The 12,952-nt window shown below is 45.2% G+C and overlaps 1 protein-coding gene across 4 annotated transcripts in view; it reads right to left on the bottom strand.

The window, feature by feature from the left end:
- Positions 1–2,052: 2,052 nt before the first annotated feature.
- RAPGEF6 (Rap guanine nucleotide exchange factor 6) overlaps positions 2,053–12,952 on the bottom strand; it is a 178,722-nt gene continuing 167,822 nt past the window's right edge. For all 4 annotated transcript variants that reach the window (XM_045822778.1, XM_045822788.1, XM_045822797.1 and 1 more), the window contains 4 exons: positions 10,702–10,930; positions 8,715–9,217; positions 5,957–6,271; positions 2,053–5,314 (listed from right to left, as the gene is read on the bottom strand). In XM_045822778.1, coding sequence (XP_045678734.1) covers positions 5,289–5,314; positions 5,957–6,271; positions 8,715–9,217; positions 10,702–10,930 — 1,073 coding nt within the window. In that variant the 3' untranslated portion in view covers positions 2,053–5,288. The remainder of the gene's footprint in view (positions 5,315–5,956; positions 6,272–8,714; positions 9,218–10,701; positions 10,931–12,952) is intronic.

The following is a 12,952-nucleotide window of genomic DNA, read 5'->3' as shown; positions in this document are numbered from 1 at the left end:
ACATCTAGAGATACATGAAAAGGAATAGCAGGTCATGACCTAGAGGGGTCTGTTCTCGCAGACTAGGAGGTCAAGTGGGGTCAGCAGGGGTGAGGAGGGGTAACACTAGGAAAGGTAGCAATGAATTTATAACCGGAAAAGACACTGGCGTTCGGGCTGCCTGTCACTACCAAATCCAATAAGCAATGACAGCGATTGAATCTTTTATGGGCACTTTATTCAGATGGCTGGCGATCTGAGAAGATGGTGGGTTCATACCCTAACAAACCATCTTCCCTTCTCTTTCCTGGCCAGATCTTTTATAGGGGGGTGGGGGAGGACAAACAAGGTGCAGTGAGCTGTTCCCAGGGGCGGGTGTCACACAAAAGGCCTGGATGCCTCCAACATGTCCCCAGGCAGTAATCTCTAGCCAGTGCCCCAGGAGGTTGGCTGCTTTTCTCAGGAGCCAAGATGGGCCTTATCTGTAGTTTCCGAAACAAAAGCTTAACATACACATTACTTGCTAGACTTATAGCTTTTTATCTTAAGCTAAAATTTTCCAAGTCTTGAGTCCCCTATCAAATTCACCATACTAACAGATAAAAGAAAAACAATTCTAGCATCTCAGTAGAGTCCAGAAAATCACTTGACAAAACCCAATGCCATAAACCCACTCGGCAAACACTAGTAAGAAGACCACCTACAAAATCCTGTAATACTCATTGCGCTTCACAGTGAAATCTGAGAGAGTCCCCTGAGACTGGGGACAGGGACAAGCATTTCACCCTGACCACCAAGTCAGCCCTGGGCTGGCATTCCGATCTGGGCAGTAACGCAGGAAAGGAAGCGCAAAACGACTAGAAATAAATGAAAGTCACTATGAGCAGATAATAGAAAGAAAAACCCAAAAGGTGTCTACAAACTGCTTGAATAAATGAAAATGCAGGGTCATTATAAAACAATCATATTTCAAGAGTCTAGTGACAGGTAAAAAAGACCTGTAAAAGCCACTTCACAAAAGAGCATCCAAATGGCTGGTATTTGAAGATGCTTAGCAGCATTAGTCATCATGGAAATTAAAATTAAAGCCACCAGTGCATACTCACCAGAAGTCTGAAATCAGAAAAATGAAAAGCCGGCTTGGCCAAGATGACAGGGGCGTCCCTCTGGGACGACCAGTGTCTCTCCCCTCTTTGTTTATGCAGACGCTTCCTGCGGGCAGTCGGAGGGGCTTCCCCAGGCAGGCTTGTGGACTGCTACCTCCTTTAATCATAGGCTCTGGGTCCTCAGACATCAAGGATAGTAGTGTGTATTAGTTTCCTAGGTATGCTGTAACAAATGACCCAAAATGAATGGCTTCACGGAACAGGCCTGAAGTCCCAAGTCCCACTGTCAGCAGGTGGCGCTTCCCTGGAGGCTCTAAGGAAGACTCTCCTCCCAGTTCCCGGCTTGCACTCAAGTGGCTGAGGCTCCTCCTCCTCCTCCGGGTCTGTCTCCCTTGATAACCCTGGTGATGGGCTTAGGGCCCACCCATATGCCCAAAGGAATCTCATCTCAGAATGCTTAATTACATCTGAAAGACCTTTTTTTTTTTTTTTCCCCAAATAGAGTGACATTTCCAAGTTCCAGGGAATAGGGCCTTGTAGTGAGATGTATGAAGGAATATGCAAGCACAGCTTTTGGAAAAACCTGTTTTGCTAATAAAAAGGGACACATTTGCGCCTCTTCCCCTTAGCCCTTCCTTCCTGGAACCCTGGGGGAGCCCCGGATGTAAATGCCAGATCCCTGAGAGGGATACTGACCGCAGCTGGACTCACAGTGTCAGTTGGCCCTGGACAGTCTGCCTGAGATGGTTCTAAGAAAAGAACAAGCTCAACAGGGTTTAAGCCATTGTTACTAGGTTTATAATCAAAAACACTTGTAAAAAACGAAATATCTTGGTATTTTACAGACACAATAGTCAACTATAATTGGACTATCCAAATATCGCTGAAGACAAGAATAGGGCCTCCTTCTTGAGTGACTGGGTATAATTATTTCCTCGCTGCCATAACATTTGCAATAAAGTGCAGAGAAGGTTAACATAGATTGTTTATTGATTTTTACCAAGTATTAGTAGGTAGGGGAATAGTAAACAGTATTTTACATTCTGTTAACCAAAAATATAACAAATATTTACACTCAGTAAAAATACAAAAAGCGTACAGAGGCACCGTCTTTCTAAAAGACATAAGTTTAAGAGGTATCGAAACCAGGAGGCAGCGCTGCTCGTTCCAGGGTGACCGGCAGTCGCCGAACTGTGCGGGACGATGGCGGTCAGATCGCTAGGGCCACGCAGGGTTGTTGTTCTCCTGCTGAAATCCACGCTTCACTTCAAAAGATCGAACACGACACTGTGCGCACTGGAACTCAAAACGCCTGACAGAGGACAGCGGAAGCTGCAGATAAAATGGGGTCCAAGTCCACAGTCGGCAATGTCCTGGACCCTCTTGGAAGGTTCAGTTCCTCCCCTTGTTCCAGCCTTGAAGTTAATTTGAAAGGGATATACATCCACTTTAGTATCACGTGTTTTAGAAGTTTAAAATATATCAGAATAACAATCATTGTTTTACATACACAAGGAAACTGCCCCCGCCCCCCTTCAGAGGGGCGAAAACTGTCCACAAAAACCAGGCTTGTTTTTGGAAGCCCCAGGATCACCGCCACACTCCGGCCTGGAGGCTGTGCAGGTGATGGCCCTGTGACCGGTCACCCTCCTGAAGAACCATTTAAGGTCTTTTCCCTCCGAAGAGCATACCGAAAAGAATCATCTGGAGAAGTAAGAATCTTTTCATTACAATAAACTTTAGGGAACAGGTACTGGAGTCACTGACTCCGCAAACCTTTCGTCACAAAGAAGTCGTGCACCACGGATCTGCTGCTTCAACCATCCTGGCAGGTTCGGAGCTGTGGGGGAATGAGGGCATGCACCTCTTTATTTAGAAGTTATTTTATAAATTTATAAAACAAAAACAAAAATGAGGATTTAGAATTGGATAAAAAAAGATTAAGGCTTCTCTTTTTCTTGTCATGGGACAGAGACGGCAGGCATGCGCTGTAAGCATACAACAATCAGAACTCCATGATTTCGTAAGGGACACACACTGTCACACTGAAAGCATCTGGCTTTAGTTCCTGATCAATGTGATCGGCCGAGGCCAGGACTCACAGTTCCAGCCAGGTGAAACAGAGGTGGCTACAAGGTGCAATGCACATCCAACCCCACAGCCTCCCACACTCTGTGCAGGAGGTCACTGACCCGGCTAAACACCGCCCAGGTGAAGCCCCGACTGGTTCGAAGGACCTGCGACAGACACACACTGCACAGACTGCACATTTTTCTGGAGTGGTAAGTATTAAATAGTGGGACTAAACACCCAAACATGATGAAAAGATGGTCATAGCAAAAATATCTTTCGCTTTGGACAGGAGGGCAATAGTGTGTGAAGAAAAAATCTGTGACCAGAGGGTGGCCGTCTCCAGGTCGAATCACTACAGTGTGACTCTCAAACCAGGGCTTTCCGTCTGGGCTCCTTTCCATTTCAACGGACCGGAGAGCTTCGGGCCAACCGGCCTCATTCTGACACACCTGGGGCTCATTTCTAAGGCTTATGTTTCAGGTTAACATCCCTTTGCCCAGGGCAATTTTTCAGATGTGCTATTTTTCCAAAAGAGAAGAAACAATCGCTTTGGTGAAAAAGATGGTACTGCCACCTGCCACCTGGAGCTGACGACTTATGACTCTAAGACACAGGGACAGAGGCAGGGATGCGGCAGCCGGGGAGGGAGTCACAGCCGACTGAACCCTGCACACGCACCCGGGGCAGCCACTCAGAAGTGAGCCTGTGTGGCTCCAAGTTGATCTGGGTAGTACACGTTAATGGCTTTGGGGTTTGTTTTTGTTTTTGTTTTTTTGGTAGTCACAGAAGTTTATTAGGTTCTCACTTGCCTTTACACTAAAAAGCAAATTAAAAAATTTAAACTTAAGATACAGAATACATTATATTTCATTTGTAAGAATGTGGAAAGTTTAGCTTGTCCATAAACAATCAATGAAACTTTAAATAAATACATAAGAGTGCCATGCCCAATAGGCTGTTAAAAAAATATACTTCCTCTCAGGGGCTAGATTGGGAACCCAGAGATGATAATTTCCATGATTCTAGCTCCTCCTCCCCCACACAGTCTGAACCAGTTATTTACCTTGATGAGCTAAGAGCTTTACTGCAGGCAGCCTGGCTGCGTGGCCACAGCACCAGTCAGCCTGGAGCTGCTGTAAGGTGGGGAGGGTGTAGCAGACCACCTCCTGAAGCTCAAGTCATCTTCCTGGTCACACCACAGATGACCTCACTTCTTTAAAAAAAAAAACAAAACTCCATATCTGAGTTGGGAAAATTTTGGTTCTGGGTTTCTACCGAATAGAATGCTCTAGAACCCATTCTATTTACTGGGTTTATACTTTTAGTTAGATGCAACATACCTTTCCGTTCAGAAAGAATTGGGATACGTGTTAACACGAAAATTTCATCTTTTGGAAAAGTATAATTGCCACCTCCCTCTCCCTAAGGACTAAGAAACCCTGCGGCAGCTTCATCTGGCCTTCCAAGCAGGGGCCAGCAGGCAGGGCCGCTCTCCTTCCCGACACCGCATCCACAAAGGGCCCCCTCTGCCAATTGCACTGAGACGCCAGAGGCAGCGGTGCGACAGACCCGACCGCTCCAGTTCTGTACAGGTCAAACGTCCTTCCGTGAGGAGGACTTCCGTCTGGTCAGCCAGAGACAGTTTTACGGCCTCAAACATAAATGTCGACTAATGAGAGCTCTCGAAGACAGACAAAAACCTCAACACTTCAAATAATAAATTACTTTTCAAATACACAGGGATGGCCCTGGTATTGGCAGACGTTCTGGATTTGTCCATCAGCCCAAGCTATGGCTGGGAAATGCTACTACTACCTTAAAAATAACTTGTTAAAGGAAAATCTATAGTGATTATTACACATGGGGAGGACTCTTGAGTTTGGATTTGTTCTAGCAACTACGGTCCCAACGTGGGTTTGGTGTGCAGAGTGAGGACGTATCCAGGCACGGCATCCACAGCTGAGGAAACTGCGTTGGCAGGGATTCACGAGAGGAGGCGTGACCCGGGGCTCAGCGTTGCTCAGGGCGCAGGGCGTGACGCCTGCGGGTGAGTAGCAGCGGCCGGCTGTCAGCTGGAGCGGCCTGGGTAGCATGGGCGGTTCTGCCTGCTCCTTCCTCCATGACTTCCAGCTAGACTGCCGAAACCTGTTCATTTTCTGAAAATAGTAAACATGCACTTAAGTAGCAGATCAGCATATTCGTGAAGGTCAAAAATCTAGGTATCTGTTACAAATTAGTTTCCACAAAGAAATCCTCTCAACAATCTGGACAAGGTCCAGGCTTTCTTGTAGTGACATTTACAAATTCTGATCACATTGAAAGCTGACAACTGGAATTTCATAACGTCTTTTTACTTTATTAGTTTAAAAGGATAAAAATTTCATTTACTTTTAACAAAGCAAACCACAGCTGCAAAGTTAGTGGAGGGTTTTGCTCATAACTGGAACTCTACTGACAGCACGATTACAGGTAATTTTGCATTTAGATACTCCAAGTTTCAGGTTTCCATGCATTGGTGTAAAACAGGACTCCACTAACATCGAGTGGCTCCTTTCAAAATCCTCCCATCGCCCTGGGATTACTCAACGTTAGCTGGAAGGAGGGGACTGGGCACCCAATTGAGCAGGCTCCCCTCTTCCATGAAAAAATCCCACCACCATATTTAGGGACTTTTCTTTTAACAGAGATTTCTCAGGCATTTGAGAAAACATTACTGATTATCTAAAATAGCAGACTAAAGACCATTAAATGTGTTCAGCAATTCATTTAAGAGCCGTGAAGGTAGTTTATCAACGTACCGTCTGCTTCGCTATCTGCATCAGCCTCGTCTGCTAGTTTGGGATGGGACGCCTGCAGACCATGCCTCTGAGGCTGCATCACAATCCTCGACGAAACACAGGCCACAGGCTTGCTGCTGAGAGAGGCTGGTGGCAGCCTAGACAGGCTGTTCTGCATCATCTTTGACCTCTGCAATGCCACACTATAATCTGGAGGTTTTAGGTGTAGGTGGGGTCCTTCCTTTAGGTCCGATAAAGAAATCCCCATGTATCCTGGAGGAGTGGGAGGTGGCTCCCTATACCTATCCTCCTTCTTGGGGGAGGTGACACAGTACACTGGCAGGAAGATAAGCAATGGACATGTTAATGAGAAGTAAAAGAAATAAAAATATACTGAAACTTATTACAATGACAAAATAAAACTTAAACACAAATAAATATACATTATTTCAGTACAATGATTAAAATATTTTTTAAAATAAACAGTATTTAAACATGTTTTTAAAAATACTTAAGTTACATTAGGTTTTATAAACATTAAATAGAATGAGACGAAGCTGATGGAGATGACAGATGATAAGATTCTTTCTGCAGGTCAGCCCTTGCATTACAGGCTGTGTGACAAACTCTGCAAGGATTACCAGCCCTAAAGATACTGAGTCAGAAATGCTTTAAGAGTCCACTCTGCCCTGGCTGGTGTGACTCAGTGGACTGAGTGCCAGTCTGTGAACCAAAAGGTCTCCAGTTTGAATCACAGTCAGGGCATGTGCCTGGATTGCAGACCAAATCCCCAGTATGGGGCAAATGAGAGGCAACCACACATTGATATATCTCCCCCGCTTTCTCTTTCCCTTCCTCTTTCTCTAAAAATAAATCTTTTAAAAAGAAGAGTCCACCCCAAATATCTATTGTTTGTTGACTGGATTTTTTTTTAAAGCTCTCTCTTTATTTTTAAATCCTCACGGAGAACATGCTTTTATGAATTTTAGAGAGGGAGGAAGGGAGGAAGGGAGACAGAGAGAGACACAAAAGCAGCATCCATGCGAGAAAGAAACATCTATCAGTTGCCTCCTTTATGTAGCCCGGCTGGGGATTGAACCTACAACCTAGGTATGTGCCCTGACTGGGAATCAAACCCAGACCTTCCGGAGCACTGGACAACACTCTAATCAACTGAGCCACCTGGCCAAGGCTGTTGATTAAATTGTCACAGAAGTGACTTCTGAGCCCTGAGATAGGCACCGCTGCTGTTTTTGATGCCTCTGCTGGGTAGTCAAAGTTCTCGCTTGTGGCATACGGCCAACTTTAACTTTCCTGGTATAGAGCAGCTAATTTGAGCTAATTCCTTTAAGGACCTTCTAACTTTTGATCTGTGATTAACTGAAGAAGAAAAAACCCTAATGTTAGGAAATCCATCTTAAATTAAGTTTCTCTGATTTTTCATGGATGTTAAAAGTAATGGTGACTTAAGATTCTTTTCTCTAAGTTTTATAAACCCTGGAACAAAGGCAAAACTTCAAAGCACCAGAAAGAGGTTAAAGTAGAAGTTCCGTGAAATTAAGACCCGTTTACAAAACACACAGAATAAATGGCTCTGAATATCTTGATCATAAAATGACTTTCAGAACACAAATAATACCTACACATGTATATGGGCAGAATAAATTTAAAAGCACCATTAAAAATTCTAATATTAATTCTCCCTTTAGAGGATTAAGGTTGTCCATAATGAAATTTCTAGAAGTCTGTCAGTAAAACTGGCATGGGTATCAAGGTCAGAAAGAACTCCAGTCCCAACCTGTGGGAGGACTAAACCAGGAAGGGGTGGAGAGGATGCCAGGAGGAGGAAGACGAGAATGAAGAATGTTAAGTGATGTGCCCAATCACCCAGAAATGAAAGAAACAAAAGATTTTTGAAACTTATTGTCCCAAATGGACAAGAGAAGGATTTTACATCCTTGAACACTCGTGCTTATTCACCTACATCGTGGTTATCTCCAAGGCTTTAATTAAAAAAATACTTCGGGAAAAATGAATGAGCTAAAAACCCACTCTAAAAAGCAATTTACAATGTGCTATAGATGAGCTATAAAAATCAGCATCTCTCTGCCTTTCACATTTTTAGTAATTTCAATTGACATCGTGAATGTACTACGGAATTAAGAGCTGATTATAACACTATTGATTCCAAGTAGTCATCCCACATAAATAGAAAAGCAGGGGCTACTCTACCCAAGCATTTACGTAATTCTAGGAGGAAACAGGAAAATGTACTCAATGGCCTAAATACTAGAAGGACACACCCTGAGCGCTGGGTGGGGCTGGGCTGGCATCCACGAGCGGGCCTGTGCTCCAGGAGGGCAAGCTGACAAACTGTTGCACATCTGCCTCACCTGTTCTCTCGAGTGCATCGCCTGCGCAGAGCACTGGCAGTGCGCACGTTTATGCTGGGCCTGAGAGACTCGTCCCTTTATTGCTCTGCGTGGTAATGTAGTATCTCCTCAATGAACAAAAAGATCTCTCAAACAAAGTAAGACAAATACACCTGTCCCCTTAATCAAACCAGCCTTCTCATTTCAAGAGGCATAAATACCTGTCCAAAGCCCTTGAGGAATCATGAACATTTAACAAAGTCATTTGAAGAGGGAAGAAAGAGGGGTTAACATGAGAGAGAAGGGATTTTTTCCAAGAACAAAATTCTAGACCAGGATGTCCCAGCGCCATTTTTTACCATTTCATCTCTAAATGCCACCAATAGGACAAAGAACACAGAACTCACCAATCAAGCCCTTTTCTGTACTTGAAGTGACAGTTTTATAAGCCGGGTCAGTGCTGTCCTTTGGGCCGAAGCCCTCCGGTGAGTCAGCGGGGGCGCTCTCCAACGCCCTCCGCCTCACCGTCCCGAAGTTTGGGTCCAGCGCATCCGACAGAGAACTGGAGGAGGCCCAACTCTGTCTCCCCTGACTGGTCTCGAGGCTGCCTTTACACTGGCCACAAGTTCTAGGGCAGCCTTTCGGGCAGGAATAGGGCTCACAGTCAGTGGGTTCAACTTCAGCAATGGGGCCATCCAAATGGGTATGTCGGTAAGAGTTCAAAAAATCCCAGCCTTTTGGGTTTGGAAGGCTTTGGAAGTTGTCATGGGAACTGCTCGAACAGGAAGTCCAGCTACCACGACCACTGTCGGCTGCATCCAAGACGATGTGCTCATGAGAGATCTCATCGCTGCTCATGGAGGACGAGATGGCTAAGCTCTTGATGAGAGACGGCTTTGACATTGTCCACCTGAATTGGAGACACATGAGTAAAAGTGATTTACCAGCTTACTGGAAAACGCTCTTCTGCCCACAGCAGGTACTACGGGGTACAAGCCACTCCAGGCCTCAGTCCAACACACGTGTCCACGCCACAGAAACCCTGTGGAGCAGACCAGCCCCGCCATCCTTCAGTCCTCACTAAACTTCTGCCAGCACCAGTGTCAGCACTTGGCTAGAGACATACACTGAAGAAACGGAAATATTTAGTGAGAATATTCCTCTTCAGAATTTGTCTTAAATTAATTGCAAACAAGAATGCAAAATGATGTTTGAAATGAATAAAATTAACTAAGTATCCATTTTTACACTGGGTCAATGTAATGCTAGATTCTCTCGCGTGCAGAGTTAAGAATTTCCAACCACAGGCGTGCACCTCTGAGGTTCTCCTAGCACAGCACCAACCTTCCCAACCACCAGCTACTGGTGCATTCTGTCACCGACAGCAGGGCTCCCCACTCTAAGGCTCATGGGCCATTACCAGCCCACAGCCTCATTTTGTATGGTCTGGAGCAAAGCATGGTTTTTACACTTTAAAAGAAAATAAAACTCTCCATAGACTTAGAGACAGAGACCATATATGCGGCCTGCAAAGCCTAAAATTTTTAATATCTAGCCTTTCACACCCCCCCAAGTTTGTGAACCCTTGCTTTACAGTACAAAGCAGGAGCCAGAGAACTGGGGCCCACGGCCAAGCCAATCCTCTCCCAGTTTCTGTAAATAAAGTTCTACGGGCACGCTACATGCTCACTTGTCTCCGTATCATCTCAGGCTGTTTCGGTGAAACGAGGCTGAGCAGCTGCTGCAGGCCTTATGGCCTGTGGAGCCTAAAACATTTACTAACTTTCACAGAAGTCTGACCTCTGCTCCAGAAAATCATAGCTTAGAAACCTTTCCAAATACAATTATAACACTTGACTATATTTTACATTTTTTCATATTAAAGTATACCAGAGCTAACAAAATTGATCAGTTTAGAATCAACTTTCTCAATACTTAAAGATTTCCATTTTGCCTGACTCTAAATAGAAATTTAGAGTTGAACTCTTTTACCAGCTGTTAATTCCCTAAATTATTCTGTCAGTGAGTAAGAATCAAGAACGCCTCACTCCCCACTCTTGTCCGCAGTGCAGGGTGCTTCCCACCACAGGGCCCTTTCACACAGCTTCCAACCTGAGAGCCAGAATGCAGACACCACCCCCCACAGCAGTAACAACTTCACTCTGACTTCTTACTGACGGAAAAGGTACCTGTGACGGAAAGTTACTTGCATTCAGTAACATTTAAACAATGAGCACCCACGCATCCTTCAGAATGGCACTTATCTGCATATTCAGTACAGCAAAGGCATACTTGGCCTTTGTATTCTAAGGACCCCCTTGCCAGCACCCTACGGGGTGGTGGGTGCCCACTTGGCTTAGGTTCGGTGACATGGACACAGGCGAGGGTGTTTACCCGAGGCCAAGCTGACTGTGGTCTCCTGTCCCTGAGGAGTGCTCTGTCTTTTCCAAAGCCCCCGTGGACTCGGGGACCGTGAGCGCCTGGGAAGAACACCGCTCATCCTGCAGAGCTGCAGACATGGAGTCGGCAGAGCAGTTGCTCACAATGCTGGACCGTGAAGAAATCTCGCTGTGGCTGGAGTCAGACAGGTTGTCAGATTTAGCTGACGGTGCAAGTGCGTAGCCTGAAGGAGAGAAGGCAAGTGATCAAACTCCAAAACAAGAAACCAGGGGGCAGGCGTGGCCAGGGAGCGGGTCTGCCCTCGTCTACCCACACCATCCCAATTCAACAGCAAGGTCAAGAAACAGAGAAGCTGAAGTCCAGCATTACGAGAACACTAGTCCAGAGGTCTCTCTGCCCCAGGTTCTCACACATTTATAAGCATCTCATGAAACAAGGTGGCACTGAGAGACTAAAAACATGAAAAAGTAGACATCTGGAGTTTCTCGACTTCTTTTTAATCTTATACCCCCACCTTTAATTAACATAAAACTTCATGGCCTGGCCCGAGTGTCCAAAATACCACCTTGAGATGGGGTAGGGGTGGGGGAATCAGGACTCTAGGGAAAAATTATATCTTTGCTTTTTCAAACTACATATACTTACCCCAGATATTCTGCTTATGTCATTAAGAAGTCTTGCCCCAAGTTGAAAGCTATTTAGTATTCTTAAATCAATGATTTTAGACTTGGATTTGATCTTACACCTACTTTCTTTTTTCTTCACCAACTTTGGAGAATATTACATGGAACGGCTGAACTAACTTGAGAATGTGGGATAAAAAAATGGTACTTACGTGTTCTACACTGTTTTATGACTTACTGCACAGCGATATAGCTAGGGAGACTTTTTTTTTTTTTTTTGCCTTCCTTGGACTAAAGGACGGAGTGAGGGGGAAGGCTCCCAAAACAAACCTGCAGCCTGACAGTCACATGTACAGAGGAGCTGGTTTTGATGAGTGTTACAAAAGGAACCAAGCTTCTTCTGCCTCGCAATAAAAGAACACGCTGCAGTCATCCCAGCGAGGAGTAGGCCCAAGGAAGCAAGCAGTTGTTTCTGCGCTCACTGAGGGAATATGGCTTTACAGGTATCTAACCCCTGGTTCAATCTGTAGGAATCTCAAGAACTATGGGCTTTATACTCACACATAACTCAAGTCATTAAAGAAAAAAAAAGGTGTTGAGCAATACCCTTATTAAGCAGTTTTATTAACTCTTTCAGAGAGAAAAATTAAGACCCAGAAAACGTGTGATTTATATGTGGCTTATGGGGCCAGACACAAGCCAAGCCCGCCTCGATTCCTGCCTAGGTCTTTGATTGTAGGATCGGCCACTGCCGTGTCTCAGCGCCCGCCAGGAATCAGTCGGTCAGTTTTCAGGAGGACCAAGAAAATGGATGTGGTAAACAAATAGAAAATAAATGCAATTTAAACAACACTGAAGGAGATTCACAGATACAGGGAAGAGACTGATGGCAGCCAAATGGCAGGGTGCATGAGGGGCTGGGCAAAAAGGCAAAGGAATTAAAAACTACAAACCAGCAGCCACCGCGGAGCACAGGGAGCAGAGTTGCTGACACTGGAGTGACTCGTGTAGCCCCGGGCGGGCGCAGACCGGGCGGGGACAGGAAACACTGGGTGGGGGGGGGGGGGGGGACGCTGCTGCACGCCCGACACTAATGCCAAGTAATATGGACGTACACGGTGGTAAGAAATAAAACATTCACCAGTCCTCAAGAACAAAAAAAAATCATTGCTCTTTTGTCCTATGGGATAGGCCCGCTTTACTGTTTAAAAACTTCACCCTGTGTGTGCTAGATCAGTATTTCAGAAATATAATCAACTTTAACAACCACCTAGAAAGCTTATTAAGACACATAATTGGTCCTATTTTGGACAATTCAAATTTACAAGGTCCGTGTTGGAAAAGGGTAACTGTGTTTTTAACAAGTTTCCGGGATGATGTTCAACCCGCTGACTTAGACCGTCTCCTCCTCCTCCTCCACTTAGAGACACATAAAGAAATGGGTGACAGCGTGTATGTGGACAAGATGTGGTTTGCTGCCTCCCAAACACTTCCTTTCCTTTAGCTTGTTTTAAAGTAGCTACACTACGAAGACAACAATAAAGGCCCCGAGGCCAAGGTTCGTCTGAGCAGATCATTACTGGGGGGTTTCAATGTGAACAACAACAGTTCTGAAAAGGCCT

This window comes from Phyllostomus hastatus, unplaced genomic scaffold (genome assembly GCF_019186645.2).
Source record: "Phyllostomus hastatus isolate PE091 unplaced genomic scaffold, TTU_PhHast_1.1 phas_contig_150, whole genome shotgun sequence".
In the NCBI taxonomy this organism is placed as follows: domain Eukaryota; kingdom Metazoa; phylum Chordata; class Mammalia; order Chiroptera; family Phyllostomidae; genus Phyllostomus; species Phyllostomus hastatus.
The sequence above is the reverse complement of the archived record's forward strand: the minus strand, read 5'-3'. Positions and strand labels throughout refer to the sequence as shown.